General features: G+C 33.8%; 4 protein-coding genes and 2 long non-coding RNA genes across 8 annotated transcripts in view; 2 read left to right on the plus strand and 4 right to left on the minus strand.

Moving 5' to 3' along the window:
* LOC104780608 lies at positions 1 to 1,033 on the plus strand. 2 transcript variants are annotated; one of them, XR_766786.1, is made up of 3 exons: positions 1 to 73; positions 172 to 243; positions 434 to 1,033. It is a non-coding gene; the product is annotated as an uncharacterized LOC104780608 (long non-coding RNA). The 2 variants fall into 2 exon arrangements; XR_002037604.1 differs by having other exon boundaries at positions 7 to 243.
* Positions 9,193 to 11,212, minus strand: LOC104780609. The gene is made up of 5 exons (XR_766787.2): positions 11,012 to 11,212; positions 10,584 to 10,668; positions 10,004 to 10,451; positions 9,500 to 9,550; positions 9,193 to 9,416 (listed from the first exon to the last, which is right to left on the minus strand). It is a non-coding gene; the product is annotated as an uncharacterized LOC104780609 (long non-coding RNA).
* LOC104780610 lies at positions 14,378 to 16,842 on the plus strand. 2 transcript variants are annotated; one of them, XM_010505117.2, is made up of 5 exons: positions 14,378 to 14,804; positions 15,517 to 15,650; positions 15,780 to 15,927; positions 16,324 to 16,403; positions 16,505 to 16,842. In XM_010505117.2, the coding sequence occupies exons 1-5, from the start codon at positions 14,480 to 14,482 to the stop codon at positions 16,544 to 16,546; spliced, it is 729 nt and encodes a 242-aa protein (XP_010503419.1). In that variant the 5' UTR covers positions 14,378 to 14,479; the 3' UTR covers positions 16,547 to 16,842. The 2 variants fall into 2 exon arrangements, with proteins under 2 accessions (XP_010503419.1, XP_010503418.1); XM_010505116.2 differs by having other exon boundaries at positions 14,381 to 14,804; positions 16,297 to 16,403.
* On the minus strand, positions 17,310 to 20,557 carry LOC104780611 (E3 ubiquitin-protein ligase SIS3-like). The gene is made up of 10 exons (XM_010505118.2): positions 20,269 to 20,557; positions 20,095 to 20,133; positions 19,730 to 19,796; positions 19,545 to 19,618; positions 19,040 to 19,178; positions 18,865 to 18,957; positions 18,722 to 18,787; positions 18,454 to 18,573; positions 18,071 to 18,184; positions 17,310 to 17,926 (listed from the first exon to the last, which is right to left on the minus strand). The coding sequence occupies exons 1-10, from the start codon at positions 20,295 to 20,297 to the stop codon at positions 17,612 to 17,614; spliced, it is 1,056 nt and encodes a 351-aa protein (XP_010503420.1). The 5' UTR covers positions 20,298 to 20,557; the 3' UTR covers positions 17,310 to 17,611.
* LOC104780612 (aldehyde dehydrogenase family 2 member B4, mitochondrial) lies at positions 21,333 to 24,429 on the minus strand. Its single transcript, XM_010505119.2, has 11 exons — positions 24,255 to 24,429; positions 23,888 to 24,022; positions 23,640 to 23,782; positions 23,406 to 23,559; positions 23,088 to 23,317; positions 22,908 to 22,997; positions 22,651 to 22,824; positions 22,404 to 22,541; positions 22,132 to 22,269; positions 21,987 to 22,048; positions 21,333 to 21,744 (listed from the first exon to the last, which is right to left on the minus strand). Exons 1-11 carry the CDS (start codon positions 24,328 to 24,330, stop codon positions 21,471 to 21,473), a joined length of 1,614 nt encoding a protein of 537 aa, XP_010503421.1. The 5' UTR covers positions 24,331 to 24,429; the 3' UTR covers positions 21,333 to 21,470.
* Positions 25,724 to 26,948, minus strand: part of LOC104780613 (probable cyclic nucleotide-gated ion channel 16) — a 6,104-nt gene continuing 4,879 nt past the window's right edge. The window contains exon 7 of the mRNA XM_010505121.1: positions 25,724 to 26,081. Within this exon, the coding sequence (XP_010503423.1) occupies positions 25,724 to 26,081 (358 nt within the window). The remainder of the gene's footprint in view (positions 26,082 to 26,948) is intronic.

Below are 26,948 nucleotides of genomic sequence, written 5' to 3' on the forward strand. Positions count from 1 at the left end.
TTTTTGTTTACACCAAGGTCGGGTTGTGCAACTGCAAACCAATATGCTAATAGCATCTGAGATTGAAGTGTTGGTATTAGATAGTTGTGTTGTTGATTGTATTCATATGATCCAGGGAGATTTTTTGAAGAATAAGGACTAAGGTTCATGTTTTATTTATTCATGTTTCAGGGAGTTGTATACTTACTAGCTCAAGAAAAGCAGCAATGTGGTGGACAGATTACTTCTAAGATGAATGGGATGGTTAGTTTCCTTGTGTTCTTATCTTAAAGTGGTGCTTACTGCTTGCTCTAATGATTTATGCTCTCTATATCATCTTTATGATGATGATGATAAAGATGATGATGTATGTTGCTGTGTATTGTCCGTATCCTCCATACTTTTTGGGTTTGACGCGGTTTATTTGGTAACTAGTGATTTGATCAAACTGTAGAAAGCAACATTACAAAGAGTCAACCTTCTGATGCCATATATGCACGCAGTGGCGGATCCAGGGTCAAAAACTATGCGGGGCATTAAAGGAGGAATTTTTTCTTCAGCAATAGAAAATGTTGGGAAGGAAATAAAAAAACGTTGAGAAGAAAGAATAAAATGGAAAATAAATGCAGATGAGTGGGTTTAAACCCAGCTCCTCACACACAATGTAAGACACCTTTCTCCAAATGAGCTAGCAGATACTATATTGCAAGGACTAGTTCAAAGATCATTAAAAAGGAGTGTGGGGGCACGTGCCCCACCCCCTTTAGCTGTAGATCCCCCTGTATGCACGTCACGGCCTCACGGGTGGGTTTGTGTGAACCTTTTTGTCTAATTCACGCGGTCAATCATTGGGGATAGTGGATCAATGGAGATAGTGGATACGCAAATAAACCGAATCTAGCAATCAAATCGGATGGCCAATACCGGTTTTACTTGGACAAGTTTTCTTATGAACTTACCAAACTACATAACCTTTTTAAAAACTGAACACAATTACAACATACTTTTATTACAAAAGCTTTATACAACCAATATGACGAATGGATTTCTTTCGCTTTGGACACGATTTCTTATAAATGAAAAACCTGGTCGAACCAATACTAAACCGAACCCAAACCAAACTAAATGGCCAATCCTTGTCAGTTGTCACGTAGACCAATTTTTATATTTTATTAGCTTGAAGAAACTAGTGGAAATGAGGAGAATTATTATATTAATTACTATTTTCTTATAAACTTGGATTTTCCAATTCTTACTGGAATGGAACTGTATGATTTATGTCAAATCTTTTATCATATAAAGTCTTAACCACGTGTCTTTTCGTTATACTGGATGATTGTATTCCTTTGGCGGTTTAGTTTTCATTATTGATGGACAGACTACGACACTAAATTCGGTTTCAACACTTGGACTAGTTGTTTACAAATAGATGACAATACGAGTTCACATTATGGAATATGACCCATCCGATTTTAGTATGACTTGTGTATGTATGTGTGTATATATATGTGTATGTATGTATAAGTATATACTATTACCCTTATGGCATCTGCAGTGGGATAACTCATTTGAGTGTTCTTAGAGTAAAAATATTATTAACATAATATAAGATTATTAGTTTAGATCTTTTGTTTAAGGAGTTGGTTATTGGGAGAACATGTTTAAGATAATAAGATTTAATAATATAATAATTTAAAATATATTACAATTTTAAAAACTTTAAAAAATAACATTTAAATTGCAAACTTAAAAAACTTATACTAAAATTCAAAATACAATACCAAATTTTTATGAAACAAAAAAAACATTAAAGATATAAATAAAAACAAACAAACAAAACTTCCTCCGAACAAATAAATGTTTTCTCTTTTCCAAAAAATTGTATCCATTCACGAGTTGCCACGTCACCCAAGAACTGGCCCAAAATCAGTTCTACATTAAAACTCAACAACATGTTCTTCACACATTATTCTCTATATTTTTGATTTTAAAAAAGCTTAGAACACCCAACGTGTTGGCCCAATTCAGATGGCCTTATATAAATGTAGTATACAATAACTAAATTAACTTTATACCTACGAGATCATGGAGCAAAAGACAAGTTGCCTTTCTTCATAACATGCACTAGTGAACGAACATAGATCTTCATTATTTTTTTCAATAGGTAATTAAAATTACCTCTAAACTATATGATCAAATATATTACAATATAATTGTCATTTTTACAGTCCATACATTTGCAATGTTTATTTAATCCATTAAAATAAAAAAGCAAATAAAGATGTTTCTCCTTACCAAACAGAAAAAATTCAAACAAATTTGGACGAAAACACACTTTAATCTCCATCTTTTTTTTTTCTTTTTCTAAATGTCTTTTTCTGTTCCATTTCTTTGTAATATAATGATCATCCAAACCAAATTTTTCTATGTCATTGGTAACTTAACCAATTTTTACAATGTTATTGATGACTTACGTTACCTTTCTGATCAGTGCCACAACCATTTACGTATATCTTTAGTATCTACCCTAATTCTCCCTCTACCGTCAGTCTCATCTGATCTCAATTTTTTGCGGCAACAATTATTATCATCCACTTGATTTTCATAAGAGATTTGTATGAAAATGGGTGCATCAGAACTATTCTTGCTATTTTATCTCGCGATATATATAAAATATAACTGAATCATACAAATTTCAAATAATATCCATTATTTGCGACATGGACATATATCGCATCTTTTGCGCTCATGTTGGTGAATTCGACCAAAAAATGTAACTTGCAAGAGTATTTCTATGGATTGTCTGTCCCATTATGTTTTTAATTATGTCAGTCAAATCATACAACAACCACATTTTAGCATACAAACCGAGAATCACATTTTTCTATTCAATCAGTAAATTTTAATCACCAGTCTTGCTAAAAGCCAAGAGTTTTTCTTAAAGTTTCTTCAAAAAGTACACATGCACTTATATCATCTACACAAGGGGTAAGGAAAAAAGACTATTCACTACCTACAAATGTACGCACGCACTAAAAGTATACATTGAATACAAAATTAAACACGATCATTAAAATCTATATAGCTTCACGTGAAACATGTTTAAATTGTGTAACCAAAACAACGTTATTTATCGGAAGTTTCGACGTTGATGCCCTTAACTGGAACTTCTTCAAATTAAAAAGTGCAATATTTTGTCGAAGAAGACCTAAGTAAAGATAAGTTTATACATAAAAGCTCTGATTGGTAAGTCTCAACTACTACGTGTAAAGTTTATAAGTTTTTCTTTGACAAAGAAAAGAAGATTTATTCGGTTTGACCCAAAAGAAAAGTTTATAAGTTTTTAGGACAGCCAATGATATCATTTAAACGTTTTGGGCGAGGAGGTGGTTGAGCCATATTTTTAATTGTTCCCACCCCGTCTAGTGGAGGATTCGAGCACTCGACAAGTCAACGTTTTGATTTTTTATTTCGTGGTATATACGTGTCTAATTTTCATACAACAATTTTTTAATGTATTATATGATTGAAACATATTGTAGTTGCAACTTTGTTCTTTTTTTTCTAGTTGACACCGATTGTGATGGAAGATACCGATACGATATTACGTAGATTTTCTTTTGCGCAGTTTTTTTTTCCTAACTTGGTCGGGTTTTATATTGCTTGTTAATCCGGGCATTTCACTATCTGTTTATTCGCAGTTTTCAAATTATATTGTTCTTGAGTTTAGCTAGGGAATTTGATTATTTTTTACTTTGTCTATTTATAGAAAAACATGAATCCTATGAAGTTGTTGCCAAAACAATGTTATAGAGTATCTTTTCTTTAATGATAGCTTATGAGATTTTCTTCATCAATCATTACAAATTACAAATTTTTATGTGTTTGAAAGAATAGTTACATATGAGGTATCTTATTATATAAATCTTGGTTCTCAAAGTTAGTAACTCACCAGATCGTCACACATGTTAATTTTAACGATCAGAGATCAAAGTTAAAAACTCACCAGATCGTGACACGTGTCAATTTTAACGATGAGAGATCAAAGTTAGTAACTCATCGTATCGTGACACGTGTCAATTTTAACGATCAGAAATCACAGTTTTCAAACTTGGTAAAACAAAGCATAATATAATTGTAATCTTATTATATTAAAAAATAACTAAAATAAATATATTATGTGTCATCCCTATCAAAGTTTCACGGTTACAAAGATTCTCAACCATTACATGGTAAAATAAATATACTATGTGCCATCCATATTTGGTCGTATAATTATATTATTTAACTTTTATACTATATAACCTAACACATTAAATTTTATGTCTTTGTTAGCGCAAAAAAAAAAAAAAATTATGTCTCTATGGTTAGCCTATTTTAGACACTGAGTACTACAACAAGACTTGTGAAGGCACATACGAAGAAAAAGAAGATTATGAAGAACCGATTGGCAGTCTTAGGAAAAAAAACTTGAACTGAAGTCTGAACTAATATTTTTATTATATTAAAAATCTTATTCTATAAAGTTGAGTTTTCAAATTAGCCACATGTCAAGTATACTGATGAGATGTTGATACGTGTCAAAAATTATTATTATTCAAAACAGCTAATTAAGAAAATAACATTAAATCTAAATAAAATTTACATGTTTATATCTAAAAAATTCTAAAAACAAAACTAATATATTTTCCATTGTACGCTACTTATATTATACATGTTTTTTCAATAAGATTTTGACATATATAAACAAAAAAGTAATTCACTAAGCATGGATCTTTGATTCGGGCGGGTTTATTGTGTGGGTCTTTGCTTCGTGGGGGTTTTTCAATGGAAGCTATCAGATGCAATGAAATGAAATCAAAGTATATAATGGCCGCTAATTTAATCGAGGATGGAGACACTGATGGAGGTTCTAAAAGTTATTCTACGGTTAGTAGCATTATAAGTTTGGAAGATAAGTCGGTGGTTGATGTTTCTGGTCAAAATTTAGAGTTTTCTTTTCTCAATAATGTTGATGATTTCGGTAATGAAACAAGAGCTGTTTGATCAAGTTATTGAGAAGCGGTTTCAAATTTGGGAAGTTGGAATGGTATACCATTTTAAAATTGGTTTCTAACCGGATTTATGTGGTTTTCTATCGGATTAGGTTCGTAAACCGTTTAAACCAAGTATATGGAGAAACATATGAGAACTTTTCATTGGGTAAAAATAAGTTGAAAATTTATTATTCGAGAATATTTGAGACGAGGTCATAACTTTAAGTTGTTTTGGTACAATTGGATACTTCTCAAGAGTAAATAAGTCATTGATCCTTAACTTGATTATGGCATATGTTATGTTTTGGATTGTATATAAAGTTTCTATTTTGTATATATGAATTATCTAAGACTTCTACCATCATGATTATAATTTTCAATTTTTTTATTATATTATATTCAATTTCTTTCAATTTCTCAACTTTTATTGGGTTAGTCATAAAATCATTGTAATCGAGTAAATAATTTTCACCAGTTGTTCATCCAATATTTTTGGAGTAAAAAAAACTCATTGTTAAAGAAATTATGTCACAAAACAATTTTAGTAATTATAAGAACTATAATTATGCCAAAATGAAAGTAAAGCAACATAAAATTTGTTTAATTTGTTTAGAAGACATTTTATAGGTGGTGATAAAGAGCATACTTTAACAATAAAATAATTTTGGGTGTAAGAACATATTTTTAATGGTAAAACATAGACTAAAATTGTATTTGGTTACTTATTAGATGTTGTTTTGATGAATTTGTTGCATGTAAAATATTTTGTGAATAAGTTGTGAAACGTTTTTGAGATTTGATAATAATAATATTTGTAATGATGAATATTTGGCAAAAGTTTTAATGGCATATAATTTAGCTTTAAATTATTATAATAATTGTTATAATATATTAAAAGTATAGAAATATAAATAAATGTACGAAGGTAAATACAAATATTCTCTAACTTAAATTATTTACATATTTACTTTAGGAAACAAAATTTATTTATATATTTTTATAAAATTGTTTAAAGTTTAAAATTTATTTTTTTTCAACAATTTTTAAACCGCACATCGTGCGGGCCCTTATCTAGTATATATATAACGGGTTGCTTTTAAAAGAGATATATACTTTTATCCAAAAAAATGTATAATACAGAATATATACGAATAAAGAAGGCAGAACATTAGCTACAAATTATAAACGAATAGATAGAATTATTACAAAAAAAAACTGTATGATATTTGCATAATGTATATGCTTTAGAAGTTGGCTAAAAAAAACTTAAAGATGTACATGGACGAGAAACTTCTAGCAAGTTTATTTACTATGTTGTAGATTGTAGTTTTGGCCCAATATACGGGAAGACAACATTATGGTGCCGCCCATTTTCCCACAAAGTGATAATGATTGGTCTCTTAAAACTAACATTATTAGCCGAATAATAATAATTACTACGGTCTAAACAATAGTGCATATTAGTTTATATAGGTTTAAAATAAATCCAACTTCAAGTCCAAATGCGAATTGTGGAGTATACAACAACCTAAAAGGGACAGCCCACTCAATGATTTACCACAAATTCTCGATGTCAACTTGGTCGATGTAGGCTTGTCCACATATTCGTCATAATTAAGAACTTGGAATATGAAACAATACAAACTTATGAACAAGAGAGAAACAATTATAATATTACTATTATATTGTCGAAGTGGCAACACAGATCAACTGTTTATTATGGTATTTCTATTAGTGTTTTATGATAATATTATTATATATTGCCAAAGTGGCAACACAGATCAACTATTTATAATGGTAGTTCTGTTACGTTAGTGTGTTTGTGGAGAGTCACCATGACAAGGAATATTTTGTGAATAGTCTGTAATAGAACTTGAAGTGCTTGGACCCTTAACTTGAATCAATTGCAAAACTAATTATTTTTTTTTTTCTTCAATATTTGCCATTTTTTCTTAATTAAAACCTTTTGTGTTCATTGTATTCACAAAAATGTTATTATTCTGATTTATTTGAATTTCTTGCGAAAATGTTTATTACATCTATATCCTCATCTTCTTCTTTTATTTACGGTTGTGCCACCGCCATCAATTTTCCAACAACCATGAACAACCAAATTTGAAGCTCTTAAAGTTTCAATAACCTGAATTTGTAAGCTTAAATAACACTCAATGCTATGAGAACTTCATTTTCTTCCATCTTCTCTCCATTTTAATCCAAGAAAATTTGCAAGTGCATTCATCTTGTTATATGTCATGATTCTTGGATAGTGATTAAATTGGTGCTGAGTTTCTTCCGTGGTGACTAAAGACGACGTCTTCGGTGCTTGACATTGCGAAACAACCACCGATAAGATTATTTTCCGGTAGATTTCCTGATTTTCCTTGATTTTTTGCGAAATTAGACTTCATTTGTTAATCTAACCATCATAATATCATGTAAAGTCAACTATGTGGTCAATTTTGCAATTAAAAATTTATCGAGTTTCGAGCCCGTACACTGAAATTTCAGTCTCCTTTTTCATTTGAAAACAAAAAAATATGGTTCAGACTGCATTATAATCTTTCCGTCGGATACTTCGTTTGCAGTCTAGTAAGGTGTATTTTTGCAATTGACCAAATTCTTGACTTTTTAGTTATGACTGCCGGACGAAGTCTTCTTAGGATAATAAAATAGTAGACTTCTATAGTGGCTATTTTTGAGATTGACCAAAATATAAAAGCATTGACCGTAATATTATTGATATAAAATTAATTAGTTGACTGCAAAAGAAGTCTACTAGTTAAAAAATTAAAATGTTGGTCAACCCCAAAAATGACCGCGGCAGACTGCAAACGAAGTCAACATTCTTGGAGACTTCGTACGTAGTCTAATTGGCGAAAGTCAAACTTGGTCAATTGCAAAACTAACCACAACGAAGTTTACTTTTTCTAGTTGACGGATAGATGAAGTCTACTTGTTAGCTAGAAGTCTACTACCAAGTCAATGGTTTGGTCAATTGCAAAAATAACCAGAGTAGACTGTAATCGAAGTTAACTTTTTGAAACTTTCCAAGAAGTCTACTCTGTTATATGTTTTTAATTGCAAAACTGACCAAAAAATTAACAAAGGAAGACAACAAAAGAAGTCAACTATCCTAGTAGACTTCATACGGTGTCTGCTTTATTAAATTGTAATTGCAAAAATAGATCACAGAAAATAGACTTCAAGGGAAGTATCTTCATAGAGGCTAGTTTATGTCTACAATGTTGACATCAACATGAAGTCGTCATAATTTGAAAACCAATTTATTGCAAATTGGTGAATAATTTTTAAGATTTTATTGTTGTATTCTTTGATATATGTTATGTACTTGTTTCTATATGTTTTTGACATGATTATATATTATACATATGGAGAAATCAAGTTTTTGGTTTTCTTAGGCAGTTAAGTCATTAACTTAGACTTATTTTGGAAGCCAACGTGTTGCAGTTCTGTGTGAAGTCTGTATAATTGAAAAAGTCTTTAATCACCTTTTTTTTCTTTTTTTTATGCGTTCTTATCTCTTTTTCAACTCTACAAGAAGCGATTATTGGTTGGTTTGTTTGGTTTTGTTTGTATTTGGAAAAGTGAAAAAGAAAGAAACTTTTTAACACATTTTGTGGGAAGAAGGTGAAGATAGGGTAAGACACTGTTGACCGACCTGAACAATAATAGTCAATATACTTTCATTAAATATGTTTAGCAAGTGGCTAAGCACTACTTTTACATAGCATTAAGTACAAGGAACTAAAAACTAAAAACTGTAATTAAGTACAAAGAAATTAACAGACTGAAGAATAAAAACTAAAAACTGTAATTAAGTTGTGTCTGCTCTGACTCCCAAAACCTGTTTTTTCTATGTACTCTCTGGCTATTATCAAAGAGAAACTGTCACCTCAGAATCCATTCTCCACCTGTTTTGACATAATAGGAACTGTTAAACTAACATCTTCCATGTACAATGGTAGACACTAAAAAAGGATACTTAAGTATGTTTTTAATTATAATATTTAGAAATAATGAAGTTAAAAACTTTTTTAAAAACTGTAAAATGGTATGCTCCAATGGTAGATACTAATTTTGGGTTCTTAAAATTTAAATTTTTTTTTCAATATTATAATATGTTAAGTACAATTTGGTTTGTTTAAATTTTTTAACATTTTTCAAAACATAAAATTATTGCATTTCATAAAATTTAAAGTTACATGATATAAAAGCATATTGAAAAAAAGATTACAAAAACGATAAATTATTATCCTGGCTGCAATAACGTGAAGAATCCGGACTCAGTAATTGCAATAGCGATCTGCAATAGAGAGGTTGATCTTCGGTTGTCACCTTTAACCTCTTGTAACAGCAAGATCTTCGGTTGTCACCCTTTACCTGAAATAACAGAGACAAGTAGGATTAATAGATGTAGCATCAGAAATACAAAAACAGAGAAGAGAGAGGAAAGAGATAAACACCGATCGTGTGTCTTTACTAAGGAGAATGATCCACTTGAACAGCAGCAATATCTGTATCATAACCACACACACTAGTTTACATCCAAACACAATCACTTCCGCATTTTCAGAATGTGCCATACACATGAGGCACAACAATATGCGAACTAAACCATATACACACCAAAGAAGTATTCGTAGAGTCCATCATCAACTAGAGGCAACTATCTAATACCCCCAAGTTGTTGTTAACCATCGAACTATTGGACATAAGCCTAAGCCAAAAGCAGTATGCCATCGAAACCATACGCCAAAGAAGAGTATTCATAGAGTTCATAATCAACTAAAAGGCAAAATATCCAGAATCCCCCACTTCTTAACCATCAAATTAAACTATGTTTTATCCTATGCTCAGCCAAATAAGAAGAGTATAAAACATGAAGCAACACTAAAATACCTGAGAAACTGCAACTGGTATATGAATGGGTTGAGAGCAAAAAGAGGGATTTGGTTTGAAGAAGATACCTTCATCAGTAGGTTTGAGCCTGAAGATATAAGGCTCACAAAAGGTTGGTCCGCAGAGGCGAACATTAGTCTGATAAAGTCTAGGCTCAGGATTGGATGATGCCAAATCCTTAGCCCAATACGTAACCCAATAAAGGATACCTACGCAACACCTGTAACTCGCCGAAACATGATCCACGAACTCAATCCGACTCCCATGCACAAACCATTTGTGAGCAAACAGAGTAAGAAGAAGAAAAAAGAAAATAGGAACACAAGCATACAATTGTACATCAACAAGCCAAAGACGACACTACTGACCGTATCAGCATTGTGTTGAGTAATAAGCACAGCAAGCGACTTCATGTTATACTTCATCATTGGTACTGTAAGCATCAATACGAAATGGGTCCATGATAGGCCTAGTCTTGAACTCATAGTCCAAGTTCTCCCAGTCAATCACGAAACCCTAAACCCATACACACCACAACAAACAGAGCAATTTAAAAAAAAAATCTTTTATAAATCAATTAACCAGATCGAGGTTTCAAATCGAGATCAAGATAATCATATTAACAAACAGAGGGAGCAAGAGTCTCACTCTTGAGTATCTCAATGAAATCCTTCTTGCCTGTCTCTTGTTCCTCACCTTTGGTCGCCCACACCTTCCTCTGAGCATCGTACATCTGATAGTAAGTAAACACAAACTAAGTCAGAACTCAGACCCAAACAAAGCTCAAAAGATGAGTCCAACAAAAAAAAAAACCTAAACTTTGGATTCCAACTACAACAAACTCAAATCAAGATTCAGTATTTCAAAATCCTCAAATCATCAAAATTCTATAAAAATTCTAACAATCAACAAAGCCTCTGACAATCATTAATAACACTAAGGAGCAAAAGCTTACAAGTTACAATCTTGCAGATCTGAAAATTTCAATTAGGGATCGGAGTACCAATAGCTTATTGTAAGTCAATATCTCAAAAAGAGAGACATAGGAAAAGACAAAGAAAAGAAGAAGACATTACCCGTCTAAAACTCGAGATTAGGGTTTGGACATCTAGAAGGTCGATCTCTACACCATGTTTGATAGAGAGAAGAGCTGTAGATGACGAAGATGAAGAAGAAAGGTGATTATGATGATGATTTGATGAGAGACAGAGAATTTTTCGATTTTAGAATCGCTTATCACCAGAGAGAGGCAGAAGGTGGAAGAGGAAGAAATGAAAGTGATTAGGATTAGGGTTAGTGAAAATTAGGTATATATAACTTGGTTAATTAAAACTGATCGGTTATGTCCCGCCGAACCGAACCGAACCGGTAACCGAATTACCAAATTAATTTTGTTGATCCTCTCACAGATGTTGCCGAAAACCGAACATCTCGGTTTAATCGGTTCGGTTCTCTAGGTTCTAACCGAACACGCAGGAATTAATAGTTGAAAGCATAACAAAGTCAACCACCAATAGTCTATAGAGAAGTCTACTTAATAAAACCCTAAATCAAATAATTTTAACATAATCAGCCTTTCCTCCATTAATTTGACTCGTTTATATGTAAATTTATTTTTTTTCAATGCAAGAAGTTTATGTGGTTATTATTTGGTCAATAGGTTTATTAAATTATTTTTTATAATTTTTTTAATTAAAAATTAAACTATAATTAAGGAGTAGACATATTGTTATGTCTTCTAATTGACATTAATTTGCAATCGACCTTAAAGAAATCTATTGCAGACTTCCTCCAGGTTATATCTTGTTTTTTTTTGTCGTAAGGGAGTCAACTGTAATTTCAGTACTCTTAATGGTTATGTTTCTCAAATATCGAATATAGGATCTAGTATTGCATTCAAGGTCAAATAAAGGTATACAAAATCCAATTGTGCCACATGTAAGCACTACTTTCAAGTTTCAAAGGTGCAATCATTAATTAGATAGAATGTGTAGTAGTCACCTTTTTTGTTCAACGCCTAATTTAGTTTAATTATTCCCTTTTGTACTGTGAAACCTCCTCGATTTAGGAATATTTTGCTACGCATTGTTTTGATTATATATTGTTTTACCTTTTTTTAGTGTTGTTATGCTCCGCTTTCAATCCACTTAATTTTCTCTTTAACCTATCCTGGTGACTGAATTTTTTTCTTTTTAAAAAACAAATAGCTAAAAACAAAAACAACAACAAAAAAAATTGTCTTGTGACTTGTCGTCCTGAATTGAATTGTCATGCATCTCTCTTCTTCTTGTGACAGGTGATGAAGTAGGGAAGAATCCAAGCAATCAAGCAAAATGCTTCTTAATTAAAGCTAACATCATTGCTCTCTCTCAGATACTTTGTGCAAACGCATCAACACTACTCCACTCCCTGACCCGTATCCGCCAGCGGAACCACAAAATTAAAACAATGTTTTGATGATTTCTCAGCTACTTAATAGCTAACTAACCAACGACATGCATGTGAATACCTTTTCAAAAAAAAAAAGGAGACACGGATCATAGAGAGGGTGGTAATTAAACCATCAATCCTCCAAAAACATATATAGTCTCTTGCTTCTAATCGCTTCTAGCATATACATGGCATCCACATGCGACCAAGTCGAGTACCATTTAAACATCAAATAAGACTCATGGAGAGACACGTGCGTCTATCTGTCATGACATGCACATCCTCTTCCGACATGTGTGATACACCGCATACCACTGTTTGTCCCCTAACGCTCGCTCTACAATTTGCTGCGGTCAAACCCAAGTCGACCACCCGAATTTCGAGAGAATGATAAGTAAATGGAAAATGCTTTAGGGGACATCATTTCTTGCTTTCATCTCTCTTTCTTCTGTTCAGCCTATTTAATGGATTTAAAATCTTATTGGAGAAGGGACATCCCATATTTCTTTGAGTGCATATGTTATTGAAACTTAAAACATAATCTCTACCAACCCAAGTTGCTACAAGCATAAGCCCAAACCGTATATAACTAAATCAGCCTTTAAAAGGAAAACAAACGGGCCTAACAAACAAATTTGAAATTGAATCGATTATGTAATTAAATGAGCCTTGTCACAAAGTTTTACATTCATAGCCACGCAAGTCTTGCGCATCAGATAAAAAAAAAATTGTACTCCAAGCTTTATCGTTATTTTTTGTCCAAAATCTTTCAAGTTCAAGCAATCTAAAAAAGATATCCATGATGCTTCAAAAAGGGGTGTCTAGACTAACTAAAGATGCATCTTTTTCTAAAAGGAGAAGCTCGTTTTCATCAGTCGGAGAACAACTAATTAATGATATTGTCAAGAATCTTGTCTGACTTCATTCAGGTACCTTGTTGTCTGTTTTTTTGTTGTTATACAATAAGTTATACCCAAAGAGTTGGCCTTGTTGCTGGCAAAAAAAACAAAAGACTTGGCCTTGTGACCTTGTCTGCCGTTGTCCAAATAAGTATAGTAAGCTAATCTTAACATTAATTTTTGGTTTTATTTCTCATGTCTACAAAAGTTACTTTATTAAGACGTCGTAATGAGTGATAACCAATCAATTAATTGACATTTTTAACCGGTAATCGAAGATTCGTTCCTCTTTAACAGAGGACACAAATTTTGGGTTAATTATAAAAAAACATATTTAATCATATTTGCATATTGTTTAGTTATTATGATTGGTGTTCACGATTAGAAACATGGAACATGAGTCTGCATGTGAAGGCGACAACTTCTATATATATAACACATACAAGTACAAATCTCTGTTTGTGGCATATTAAACGAATAAAATAACAATGAATGTAAATTAATTTAAGTATTATATGAAGCCACCCTTGCTATCCAATGACCTTTCGACTGATCAAACAGACTCACCTTTGGACCCCATGCCCCTCTTATATAGCCACTGCTTCTTCTTTTTTTTTTGGCATATCCACTTGCATCTATCATTTTATTATATAAAGTCATTCCTCTATTAACTATTACTATAACACATGTAGGTCCTTTGTTCCTAATTTATCAGTTAATAAATAATATCATCTGAACAATTTATAGTTTATTTGTCTTTCTTGATGAATAATAGTTTGGTCCCAGAAAGAAAAAACCTAGTCGGCATTTTAGTGTTGAAGTTAGTGGCGAAATTGGTGGCAGAATAGCTTAACAATAATAGACCACAAAAATAACTAGTCGGTAGTTTTAGAAAATTAATCTAATTAAAACGAAAAAAAAATACTTAGCTAGATAATTATATATGTTTATTTAGGTCAAACCCAATATCATGTACTGAATTTTTTTCACATAAAAAAAAATAAAAACATACAATTTGCAACTTGGTATATATGACTTGTATGATTCATTAACTCAAAAATATTACAATATATTACAAACAAATCTGAGTATTTGTATATATATTATCATTGTCCACTTCTCTCTCTCATACTTTTGGTATAAGTAGAAAGAGGGAAACATATTTTGAGTCTTTATTTGGGATATTTACATTAAAAAAAAACCCTCCCAACAACCATGGCCTCGCTTCCGGTGAAGCCTCTACCTTCCGGCCACTTACAGCTTCTTCACCGGAATCTCGTTACTCCCCCGTCGATGATATCCGCCGGTTTCAAAAGGCAGCATATCTTAGGAGTCCCTTCTTATCTACGTATTGATGAATCTGTGAGGCATATGAGAAGCCTTAGGTCGTTGAACAACCGTCGGCCGGTAAGTAAAAGCGCCGGCGTGTCTATGTCGGTTGTTTCGGCTGAGGATTTGCCTGCGGTGTCTTGGGAATCTTGGAAGCCTGACAAGAACACCTTAGCTCCGTCGCTAAGTGACGTCATTTGGCCTGCAGCAGGTAACTAAATTAGTTATTATATCTGTGTACCGGAGAAATAATTTTATGCTCACTTTGTTATTAAGAGTTGATATTAATTTGATATATTCTTCTATTACGTCTACTTGATATTAATCTGGCTTCTAAATATATGCATCTCATTTCATATTAGGCAAACTATGAGTCCACGAGTCCTATTTTGGGGTTTAGAAAAAAAAAATCATATTAATATAGAAATGATAAAAAATAACATATATTAGACAGCAAGTTTCTTTGTCCGAAGACAAGGGAAGAGAGAGAGACAGATTGGTTGTGTCTCTTCCAACGACCAAATAGCTAGCTATTGAGATAATAGGATATGAATCTAACTGTTTGAGGTTGACCGATTCTCAAGTTTAGTAAAAATCATAATTACTGATATATACATACTTTTAACCAATTTGTATAATCCTTTGAGAAATGTAAGGAAATGATTTATGAATTTTATAAGGGTTATAAATATTAATTAGAAAATAGTCATAGTCTATAAAATCATTATTATACTGTGGTATTATCATTTTAAGCCATGTTATTATAATTTTCGGAACATGCATGCAAAATAAATTGACTTGTTTGGTTTATTATAGGTCATTTTACCTTGAATCTACAACCGTTTTGATCAGATTAGTTATATATGTATATGTTCAAAAGATTTGAAATGTTTGTTACTTTTTTTTGTATGAGAAAATCAAAGGAGCGTTTGCGGCAATGGCGATAATGGGAAGATTAGATCAAATGTTAAACCCTAAAGGGATCTCCATGTCGGTTGCACCACTTGGTGCCGTCTCTGCCATACTCTTCACCACCCCTTCTGCTCCTTCTGCTCGAGTAATTTCCTAAACGCATTTTTTTTCTTACTTCGATTGAAATGTTAAAACACAGCTAGCTGCCTAGCTTTAAACACTAAGTTGTGTTGATTAATCAGCATGGTGATGGGTGCATGTGTATTTATTTCAGAAATACAATATGTTCATGGCTCAAATAGGTTGTGCAGCCATTGGGGTGTTGGCGTTCTCCGTCTTTGGGCCAGGCTGGCTTGCCCGCAGCACCGCTCTAGCAGCTTCCATCGCGTTCATGGTCATCGCTCGTGCCAATCATCCTCCAGGTAATTGAATCCTACTCTTCTTTTCTGGAAGCTTTATACTATAAAAAAAACAAAAATCTTGAACTACCTAGCCAAAATAAAGAATCAGATTTCTTATATTCGTTTGTAAGGGATATGAGAACCATGGGACCTTCATATATGATAGAAATAAGTTGGAAGCTACGGGAGCTATATTCGGAAATGAAATAAGATGTGTTCATATATCATATTTGATATATATATTTGGGAAGGATAATTTAGAAAATAGTACTTGAAGTACACTTTAAACAATGATAATATAATTCAGGTTTTCATGTATTATATAGGATTTGAAATAGCTGAATGATACAAATTTGCATATGATTTTGAAAAAAAAAAAAAATTATACAGCGGCGAGTTTACCACTATTGTTCATAGATGGAGCAAAGTTACATAAGTTGAACTTTTGGTACGCATTATTCCCAGGTGCAGCCGCTTGTATCCTCCTCTGCTTCCTCGTAAGTTACCTTTCTGCTTTCAAAGTACATGATATTTGCTTACCTCTTTTGCTTTCAAACCTATTGCTTAGATATTTTGTGTTTGTTTTTTGTTCTTGCAGCAAGAGATAGTGTGTTACTTGAAGGAAAACTTAAAATTTTGAGAAATCGACACATGTTTATAAATATATATATACAACACGTATTGGTGGAGGAGAGATCCTGCATGTGAAGATTTTTGGTTCATGTTTAGACGTTAGTAGATGGTCGACCTATTTTCATACCCGTATATAAATGAATACATATACAAAAATTTATATATATATGTTTCCACGAAACTTGTAGTGATCTACTTTTCTTTTCCGTTTTTGATCTTTTATGTTTCCACAAAATAATGTGTATCAATGTATCATCGTACATATATATATACGCATGGCAGAATGTAGAATATTTTGCTTCACTTGGAAGAAAATTATTATTTGTGGCACCGTAGAAAACTTTCGATATTCAAAGCAGATACTAATAAACGATAAGTGTTTCTGTGTTTGTATTTTTTTTATAAGTGTTTCTGTGTTTGTATTTTTTTGATAAATACACGGATTATCGTTTGACCACTTAGTTAATACACGGATTACACTTATCAAAATAATCCACGGATTATCGTTTGACCACTTAGTTAATTATTTTGATAAGTGTTTCTGTGTTTGTATTTTAAAAAAAAAAGGTTTTTGTTCAGTTACTGTGAAATCTTTAGTATTTAAAATTTTAAACAAGTATATCAAAGACCCTTCAACAAAGTTTAAAGCTAAACCATGCAGAAAAAGTTGTTATAAAGCAGAAAGCAAAAAAAACACCACCCGTTTGTTTCTTTTCATAGCAGTATCTCAAAAACCCCATCGTCACGAAAGTCGTTAGTGCAGAAAAAAGTTGGTCTAAGTACTTCACTTAGGCTTTGGCAATTTCAGTGGTTCTGGTTCTCTATGGCTTTAGGGTTTATAACTTTGAAAATTTGGTCTTCACCTGAACCATAACCAAGTATAAGGTATCTGAACAATGTCTTTCATTACAGAGTTTGGACATGAACAATTCTTCTTCCCTCTTACCAAATGTAAACCCCCGATTTATTTACATTTTAAGGAATGGGTAGGGCAAATCAGTCAAGAGTTAGTGTTTTGGGTAGAACTTTCCACAGGCTCATTTCTTTCTCTCATCTCCGAGATGGATATATATCAGTCGGGACGGGTGGAAACCCCACCGTTCTCTGCAGTCTCCAGAGCGGTGTCTGTGTGGACTGGGTGGATTAGGGATTGAAGTCTCAAAAAGTAGCTCTCGCTTTGAAGTTGGCTTCTTATGTACCGAGCTTCTGTTGTTTCTGTGTTCACTTGTGAGGGTTGTTCTGTTCCTGAGCTCTGGAGGTTGGATAATGCGCTGAGATCTAGGTCTGGGAAAACCGAGCACCGGCACCGGGGACATTTCACGTTTAAACGCAGCCATTGGTCTATGCACTCCACATGGAAATTATGGGCGCATGGTAAACCTCTAACCTGTAAAATTCAGACAAATTCCGCTTATCAAGGAACGTATTGAGACGAGAAAAGCACGCAAGCACATTATGGAAGCAAAAATACGAATAATAAGTTGGCTAATCCCTAGCAATGGAGAAAATTTAGGAAAGTGATGTTTAGTACCTCATGGCCAATATGGAACTCCTCTAAGCAAATTAAGCATTCACCGCAGTCATCTGGGACAGCTTTTAATCTGAACTTTGGAAGTTCTTGAATGAGTGCTTCAACAGCTTCTGTCTGTTTACCAACCAAAGCATCAACAAGCATTAGATGTTTGGAATCTTGAGACAGAAATATAGTAAAAGTAAATTTGGACATCAATAGCAAAGAAGATTTTTTGCTTCTCTACAAAAATATGTCCATAGGTACTGGAAACATAATTGTTGAGTAAGGGATTACTCGTATAGGAGAGAGTAAAACCACGGATAGAGTAGCTATGAGTCATATTTATGTGATGGACAAGTTACTAAACGCTTAAGGTATTGACAGTAAAGGACCAGACTTGCCTGAGCTGGAGTCAAGTAAAGTCCAGGATGGTATGTAGCAGCATCTTGACTTATGCCTCTCATCTCTTGGCCTGCGGCTTCAAATGCCCAGTCAGGTACCCTAATCATGTCAACTAAAATCTGGGTACAAGAAAACAGAAATTGAAAAATTACTCAGAAGTGTCAGAGACTAAATGCAACTTAAAGCACTTAGAAACAAAAATCATAATGACAAACTCCGCAAATGTGTAAAGGAAGTGAAGTTGAATAATTGGATCCTGAAACTTACCCCGAACTCTGAAATCGGAATTCCCTGCTGAGCACGTAATAAGTGTACCTGTCTTCGTGTCAACCACTATCAAGTAAACTCATATTAAGTTGGGTCCCATCTTCAAACCAACAAAAAAAAAAAAAAGATTGATAAAAATCTACCTTTCCAACACAGATGCAAGCAATGCAGAGGAGGCCACAGTAGCTGAACATCAGCCAAATGAGAAAACCCCATTTTTGGCCTTCTTCAGGTAACTATCGCAAGAGAATACATACTAACTCAGCAACAGATTTCCAACAAGAATAATCATATGCCATGATTGTAAATAATGCTTACACATCTTTTCGCCTTTGTAAACCATAGTGTACCGATTACAGTCCAAGCCCACAAAAATGGATACAGCATCAGAGATAGGACAGACAGGACAACCACTCTTCCACAAAACATGGCGTTCCGCTGTTGACTTCCAAAATCCCTAACAGATGTATGATACCATAAATTATTGTGACACAAATAATTAGAAATTCATAAAACTTTGCTACCTAGGGAGATAGAGAAACGTTGCAACTAGCTACTGATGAGATCAAGCTTGCAACTCAAAGAGCCTATTCTACAAAGAAGTTATGTGCTTCCCAATTAGCATATATTTATCATAACCGAATCCTTCTCAATGAATTACATGCCTATCTAAGGAATAAGGATAGCAAAGAAAAGATCACAGAAACGTTTCTTCTTGAGATAACAACAACTCCGGGAAACCGGGGGAGGAAGATTCCAAAAAAGGTAAGAACCTTAAAATTAACTGTAACTCTAGGAACTAGGAGATTTAGATGGAACTTACAAGCCAAGTCCAGCAGCAAGACCATTGTCAACAAACATGAAGACCCGGAAGAGAAACACAGTGGTGTAATCGACCTGAAGTCATAAAGACAAAACTTAAAGATTTCAAGGGAAGGAACACAAAATAACCGAAACTGATAATAAGCAAGAGCAACAAAAAAGGTTGAACTGAGGTGCACCACCTACCACAATCCATATATGCAGAGGGTACTCGCAAGAACGATATCTATTCCAATTGACAGCTACAATGATTCTACAACGCAAAAACCATTAAGGGAAACGGAACCGAGAGGTTTATCTATAGAACAAAAGAAACCAAAAACTAAAATCAAATCTTCAAGAGAAGAAAAGAAGAAGATGTACAAATTACTCTCTACTTTTCCTTCTGATTAACCCTAAACCAATACCTAAATCGAAAAAAACTGGAGAAATCATCTCCGGAACTGAGAATTCTTAGCTCGACCCAAAGCAAGAACAGAAATTTATACCGGAATTTAAGAAAAGTAAAATTCGCGGAATCAAAAACTAGCATAGAGATTAAATAAGGATACACACTAGTGGCAAGCATCGACAAGAAGAACCCATCATACCTGCACAATTTCATAAAACGTTATTAACCAACAAAAACAAAGAATCAGAAACCCCTCAAAAAACTCGAAATTGAATGATCCAAAAAAATCGAAATCTGTTTCCTTTAAATCGACCCAAAGTGAAGAGAAACTCACCACTTGAAATCGACACCTCTCATCGCCATGAAAGATGATGTTGTTGGGAAAGAAAAAGAAAAAAAAAAAGAAGGAGTGAGAAACCCTAAGAAAGGTTTGAAGATTTTTTTTTATAAAAAATGGTGGAATCGATTCTCGAAATCGTGAGCTGATGATGCAGTATCTATCTAAAAGCGGATTACGGGATTAGGATCGAGCGAGAGTGAGAGAGAAAAAGGAGGGATTTGGAGAGGATCCAACAAGACAACAAGTTGCAAAATTTGTGAGAGAGATGAAGAAAAAAAATAAAAATAAAAAGAGAAACGGAAACTTCTAGCTGAAGAAGAAGTATTTCACGATTTGGTCTTTNTTTTTTTTTTTTTTTTTTTTTTTAGTGCATTCAACATCTTTCGTCATTTTTGGTAGTTACATACTTACATTACACCTTTATCAAAAATTGAGTCAAGAATTACTTAATCGTATTAAATTAAGTAGATTATGTACTAATTAGGTTCATGTATTTTACAGCAAATAATAATAATTATCATAATTTTAGATTTATACATCTCAAGTCTCAACTAACATTACTGTTTCACCAAAACTATGATACGTTTCCCACGAACTACAAATTTAAGTATATTTATAGTACTATTTACGAATATATATATATATATATATATATATACTTTTCCAATTAATAAATTAAAATACAAAACATAGGAAAGTTTTTAAGAAAATAGTACAAAACATAGGAAAGTTTTTAAAAATACAAAACATAGGAGAGTTTAGTGTATCTAGTTTGAAAATACTAAACTATACTTATAAAGAAAACATAGGAAAGTTTTTGTATACAGTAATTAGAAATTAATTTTAATATCTTTTTGTATCTTTATAATTTTTCAATTGATTTCTCATTTAAATATACTTAGAAATATATGTGTCTTCTAGTGTTGATAAAGTTATTGTTACATTTTCAGTTTCGATGGAAACAATGCGAAGAAACCATATGAACGCCATGTCTAAGAGAAACAGCTATAGCTGATATGAAGAAAAAAAATATAACAGTAAAGAACTTTGAATACACATTTATTAAAGTATCACAATCCTTTTACTCAAGTTACAAAATACAAAACCCATGCCTTAATTTTACTACTGTTAACTTTATAAGAGTCTCTCTATCTTTTGGTTTGAGCATTTATGATGAGACATACAAACTGCAGAGATCAGATCCAGGCAGGCTTATTCAAAGCAGTAACGACTGCCTTGATCTGCAAGTAATTGTTGAGACTGTATATGCCTTTCTCTCTGCCATTCCCACTCATCTTGTAACCACCAAATGGTATGGCTGCATCGAAGACGTCGAAGCAGTTTACCCAAACGGTTCCAGCTTTCAAACCCCTCGAAACTCTGTTTGCGGTGTCAAGACTCTTTGTGAAAACCCCTGCAGCTAGCCCGTACCGAGTATCATTTGCCCTCTTTATCACCTCATCCACATCCCTGAACCAAACATTACATTTTTGGTATCAGGTCTTTGAAAATATAGTAAAATAGCAACCAACGTTAAGTCAAATATCAGAATTTTGTTCAGTCTATCAGATATCTTATAACTATTATGAGCATATTGTGACTTATTTGCTTACTGGATCGGATTTTTGGATTCAGATTAGATTGGTTTACCCCGGTTAACATCTCTAATATTTTACTAATCACATATCCCATCATGACTCATGAGTACGTACCTGAACTTCAAGATTGATTGGACTGGACCGAAAATCTCGTCTTGAGCGATAAGCATGTTGTCCTGTATTTGTTCAAGATTAATGCCATGAAGAATTGAAACAGATCAGAACATTAAAGACGTCTTGGAAGAGTTTTATTTTTTACCTTAACATTAGAAAAGACTGTAGGTTGGATGAAGTAACCTTTGTCTCCAATCTGATCACCACCACATTCAAGAGTAGCATTGCTTTCGACACCTGACCTTATGTAGTTCATCACTTTCTCGAATTGCTTCGAATCAATCTATACAGAGTTTAAAATATAATTAAAAAATCACAAAAGCATCAGGAAAATATAAAGGCTAAACTCTTTTTTTTTTTTTTTTTGGTAGAAAAGGCTAAACTCTTTTTAATGTACGGAATGTGTAAATGTGTTACCTGAGGACCCTGTTCAATGCCTTTCTTGAAAGGATCACCGACCACACGTTTCAATGCGCGTGCCTTTGATTTCTCAACAAATTCATCATACACTTTCTCATGAACATACGTCCGAGATCCCGCACAGCAACATTGCCCCTACAAAAACATTACTCAAGATGTATATTATACTATTGAAAAAACTGCAAGCTCAAGAGCTATAATGAAGAAAGATTAGTTCAAGGTATGTCTTATAGTATAGACAAACCTGGTTGAAGAAGAGGGCAAAGTGTGCTTGCTCTACAGCTTTATCGATATCAGCATCTTCGAATACAATGAACGGTGATTTCCCTCCAAGTTCCAGAGTTACCGGCTTGAGATTGCTGTTAGCAGCCAAACCAAGTATAACTTTGCCCGTATCAGTGGATCCTGTAAAAGCAAGCTGCAGGAAAAAGAGAAGAACATATACTTAACATAAATTTAGTTACTTAAAGAAGCTAAGAAGAATGAGATAGATATCTCTACCTTGTCTACATCCATGTGACTCGCAAGGGAAGCACCAGCTGTTGGACCAAATCCAGAAACTATATTGAGAACACCAGGAGGAAGACCGGCCTATCATAAATTTCAAGAAACACTGTTACTTCGTAGCAAGAATGGAAAGCAGAAGATGAATTAAGAGAATCTAGCTCATGTGAATCTTACTTCAAGAAAAAGCTTGCCAGCATAGAAAGCGGTAAGAGGCGTTTGTTCAGCGGTTTTGAGGACAATGGAGTTACCACAAGCAAGAGCAGGACCAACTTTCCAAGCAAACATCAAAAGCGGAAAATTCCATGGAATGATCTGTCCAGCTACACCTATTGGTTCATGCAATGTTTGGACATGATAGTTTCCATCAGCTGGAACTGTTAGTCCATGAATCTTATCCGCCCAACCTACACACCAAAGCAAAACCAAGAATGTGCTCATTCACAGAAATTAACACCAAAAGCAAGAAACTTTCACTGGGTGTTATCAAGATACCAGCATAATAACGGAACAATCTGGCGAACATTGGAATCTCGACGTTCTTGGATTGTTGGTAAGGCTTGCCATTGTCCCATGTCTCTAGAGACGCCAACTCTTCGCTGTGTTTCTCAACCAAATCAGCGAACCTCAGCATTACTCTTGACCTTTCCTGAAACCCAAATCATAAACCAAATGAGAACATATCACATTAAAGCTCATAAATTTTAAAGACTCCATAAGAGTACTTACATAAGCACTCATTTTAGGCCAAGGTCCTTCATCAAAAGCCTTCCTTGCAGCTTTAACCGCCCGATTGATATCTTCAGCATCGCCTTCAGCTACATGCGCAATGACTTCCCCTGTCCGTGGATCAAGAGTCGGAAACGTCTTACCTAAAATCAACAATTCCAACGATCAACTATTACTGCTCATGGAACTGGAACCTCTAGACTCAAAATTTGCTTTTTTTAACAAATAAAAATGAAAACTTTAATCACCAGAAGCAGAGTCAACAAAGTTCCCATCGATAAGGAGCTGAGTGTGAGAAACTTGAACAGAGGGACTAATGAGTTCCTCAGCAGCAGAAGAGGTTCCAAATCTCCTTAAGATCTCTCCATTATAACAATTTCTCCCTGAAACAAAAATCGTCATCATTTTCATACATCACACCCTAGATTCACCACAGACCCACTAATCAAGGAATCTAATTTTCATTGGAAACAACGTTAACATAAGTTGAGTGATATACTCGAATCAGAACATCATACTGAATCTAATAAGTTAGTTGAAACACGAAGATAGATACTTTGAGAGATTCATCAGAAACATCGAATAGTGATTTGTTAGCATGCGTGTGGGGAGTACCTTGAGAACGAAACAATAAGGGAGAGGAAGCAGATAAAGATCGAGATAAGAGAGAAGAGACTCTACGAGCCGCCATGGATGGATATGCAAAAGCTCACAACCAGCTTCACAACAAGCTTTCAAAAACCGTCAAAGTTCTTATCTTTTTTTTTTCTTTCTTGGGATTTTCTTCTTCTCTAGTCTCTCTCTCTCTCTTTAATGGGTTATTGTGATTTGAAGGGGAAAGAATCCAACGGTCTAGATCTAACGCAATCCCTCAGACATGTCGCTTAACGTGAACTCTCTTTGGTTCGTGTTGCCGTACTTTGAATGGCTTATTTTTGACTATTTAACGTTTTGTTTTGTCCGTTTTCGAATCAGAAGAATTCAAATATGAAAGACAAAATAAGCCATTATAATATAAGCTATGAGTTGCCTTGCCGTGATTTCTGATTTTTTTTTTTTGCATATGTGTGTTCATANAAAAAAAAAAAAAAATATATATATAATTCTTTCTTCCATTTTTTTCCAACTACAAAAATAAATAAAAAACAATTAAATTAAAAACAGATATAAGTGGAAATTATATTTGTGTGGGGAATATGTAAAGGATAATGAAATGAAGATAAAAGATAAATGAAATAATTGCAAGTATGGTGTGATGTCATTTTCTAAGGGGTGGGTTGTGTCATCTATTTGGTATGTTTTTTCATCTTTTCTTGTAAACATAGGTTTACTTTGTGGATTGTGATGTTGTGGTCCTTTGAAAGTGTTTTCCACATATAAGAAAATTAATGTGATACTTTTTCTACTATAAATAAGGAGATTTTAATTGGTGGTACTTACTCTTGCAAAATTATAGTGCTCAAATAGGTAAGTAATCAAAAAAATGATTAAAGTTGAGAAAAACTTATATGATTTCATGTTCTTTTTTTTGGAATACTTTTTTTTTTTTCAAATTTCATTCTATGTTATCAATTAAAATCACATACATTTATGATTTATCTTTTAAAAGTTAAATTGGCATATATGAAAAAACAAAATCTATGGTTGTAAATACTTTTGTGACATTTAATGAATTTATAAAATTGAGCAATAAAATGAGAAGGATTACACATTTTTGGTTTGCACAAAACATATGGAAGAATAAAATTAAAATATACTGACTATATCCTTTATATATTTTGCCCTTCATTATTTTTGACCAAAATATGGTCATTGCCCAAATTTCACCTAAAATGTATCAAGACACTACTTAATTAGTCTGGTACTAAAACATACTACTATCACGAGAGATGTCCATACCAATAAAGGCTGTAGGAGCCAGAAATGAGTTGGATAGAAATAGGACATCTGTATCATTGTCCGACACAATTGCTGTTAATCTGTACGTAGTCATGTCTCTTTATATACCTAACTAATATTCTTGGTTACAACAAAATCAAGTCAGTGTTTGAAAATCCTTAATGCATTTGTCACGACAACAAAAATCAGAAGAATCCTGGATCCTCTGGTTTAAACATTTTAGGCATCTTCAAAGATGGATCATCAGGATCAATTCTTGAAGACCCTCTTTGGTTCCCTAAAACACCTCTCTTCGTATTAGCCGCGAACTTAGACGCTAATATCGTCGCACTCAAATTCTGATTATTGCTGCCGTTCTCGTCACCGTTGTTACTACTCTCGGGCATGATCTCTTCGTATTCATAATCTCCATCATCGTCATAATAGTAATCGTCTCCTTCCTCTTGCCTTGCTAACTCCATTGCTAACTTCCTCTTCACGTATCGTCTCCACGCAGCTTGTATAAAACAAGTTCCCCATGCTATCCACTGATGTGAGTAGTATCTGATCAGAGTCAAAAGATAGAGATAAAGATAGAGTCAGGAACGTATCAAGCATGAAACCTCCATTGCTTTTGAGACAATAAAAAACGAGTATTACCTGAAAGCATGTTGGAGTTTCTTGCTGTGGAGACGTCTGAATTGGTTAGCTACGAACTTCAAGTCCTCTGCTCGGAGAGCGAAAGCTTCTACTTCTGAGAGAGTCTTCACGGTTCTTGTGGACAATGGGAGATTAACAGTAATGACTGGCATTAAAGCCCAGGTTAAGAGCTCTTCACCGCAGAAATCTCCTGGTCTAAGCGTGATGGAGTTAAAGAATCCTGACCGTCCACCATCTGTAGTGAAACTCTCCATCTGACCTCTAATGATGAAAAGCATCTCGTTTACAGGATCGCCTTCGCGGGTCACATACGTGTCTTTTGTGTTCAAGGATGGAACTAGACGCTCACATATCGCATCTAAGAGCTGGTCATCCATCTGCGCGAAGAACGGCACCTGAAAAATCAAATGAACGTAAAATTTAGGGTTTGTTACTTGAACTGAAAATAATTAAAATGTAGTGTTTTCCTGGTGTGGCATACACGGCGAACAAGGGCAAGACAGAGATGTCGTTGGATCTGGCGACGAAGATCTAACGGTAGAGCCCGTAGAATGGCTTCTTCGTCGACTCCACGAGTTGTTAGCCATTTGTATTGGACGAATCGCCTTACACGCTCTTGTAACTCTTCTGGCAATTGCCTATGTCGCATCCATTCCTCTGTGTCTCTTCTTCTGACTCTCCATTCGTCTAACCTAGCCGTCGTCGATTGCAGATAGTTCTTCAAGAATTGGAGAAATCACTTAGACTCCATTAAAACCTATGGAAGGAGAG

This window comes from Camelina sativa, chromosome 4 (genome assembly GCF_000633955.1).
Source record: "Camelina sativa cultivar DH55 chromosome 4, Cs, whole genome shotgun sequence".
Taxonomy (NCBI): domain Eukaryota; kingdom Viridiplantae; phylum Streptophyta; class Magnoliopsida; order Brassicales; family Brassicaceae; genus Camelina; species Camelina sativa.

What these genes read in the sequence shown, in the direction of transcription:
- LOC104780611 (XM_010505118.2), bottom strand. Translation starts at nt 20,297, where the DNA reads ATGGCGATGAGAGGTGTCGATTTCAAGTG. An exon ending in AGAGGTGTCGATTTCAAGTG is followed by an intron (nt 20,134 to 20,268) that starts GTGAGTTTCTCT and finishes GAAATTGTGCAG; the next exon opens with GTATGATGGGTTCTTCTTGT. An exon ending in TTACAAAGGCGAAAAGATGT is followed by an intron (nt 18,958 to 19,039) that starts GTAAGCATTATT and finishes CTCTTGCGATAG; the next exon opens with TTACCTGAAGAAGGCCAAAA.
- LOC104780612 (XM_010505119.2), bottom strand. Translation starts at nt 24,330, where the DNA reads ATGGCGGCTCGTAGAGTCTCTTCTCTCTTATCTCGATCTTTATCTGCT. An exon ending in CAGTCTTTTCTAATGTTAAG is followed by an intron (nt 22,049 to 22,131) that starts GTAAAAAATAAA and finishes GAACAAATACAG; the next exon opens with GACAACATGCTTATCGCTCA. An exon ending in CAATCAATCTTGAAGTTCAG is followed by an intron (nt 21,745 to 21,986) that starts GTACGTACTCAT and finishes TGTTTGGTTCAG; the next exon opens with GGATGTGGATGAGGTGATAA.
- LOC104780610 (XM_010505116.2), top strand. Translation starts at nt 14,480, where the DNA reads ATGGCCTCGCTTCCGGTGAAGCCTCTACCTTCCGGCCACTTACAGCTT. An exon ending in CTTCTGCTCCTTCTGCTCGA is followed by an intron (nt 15,651 to 15,779) that starts GTAATTTCCTAA and finishes TATTTATTTCAG; the next exon opens with AAATACAATATGTTCATGGC. An exon ending in TCGTGCCAATCATCCTCCAG is followed by an intron (nt 15,928 to 16,296) that starts GTAATTGAATCC and finishes AAAATTATACAG; the next exon opens with CGGCGAGTTTACCACTATTG.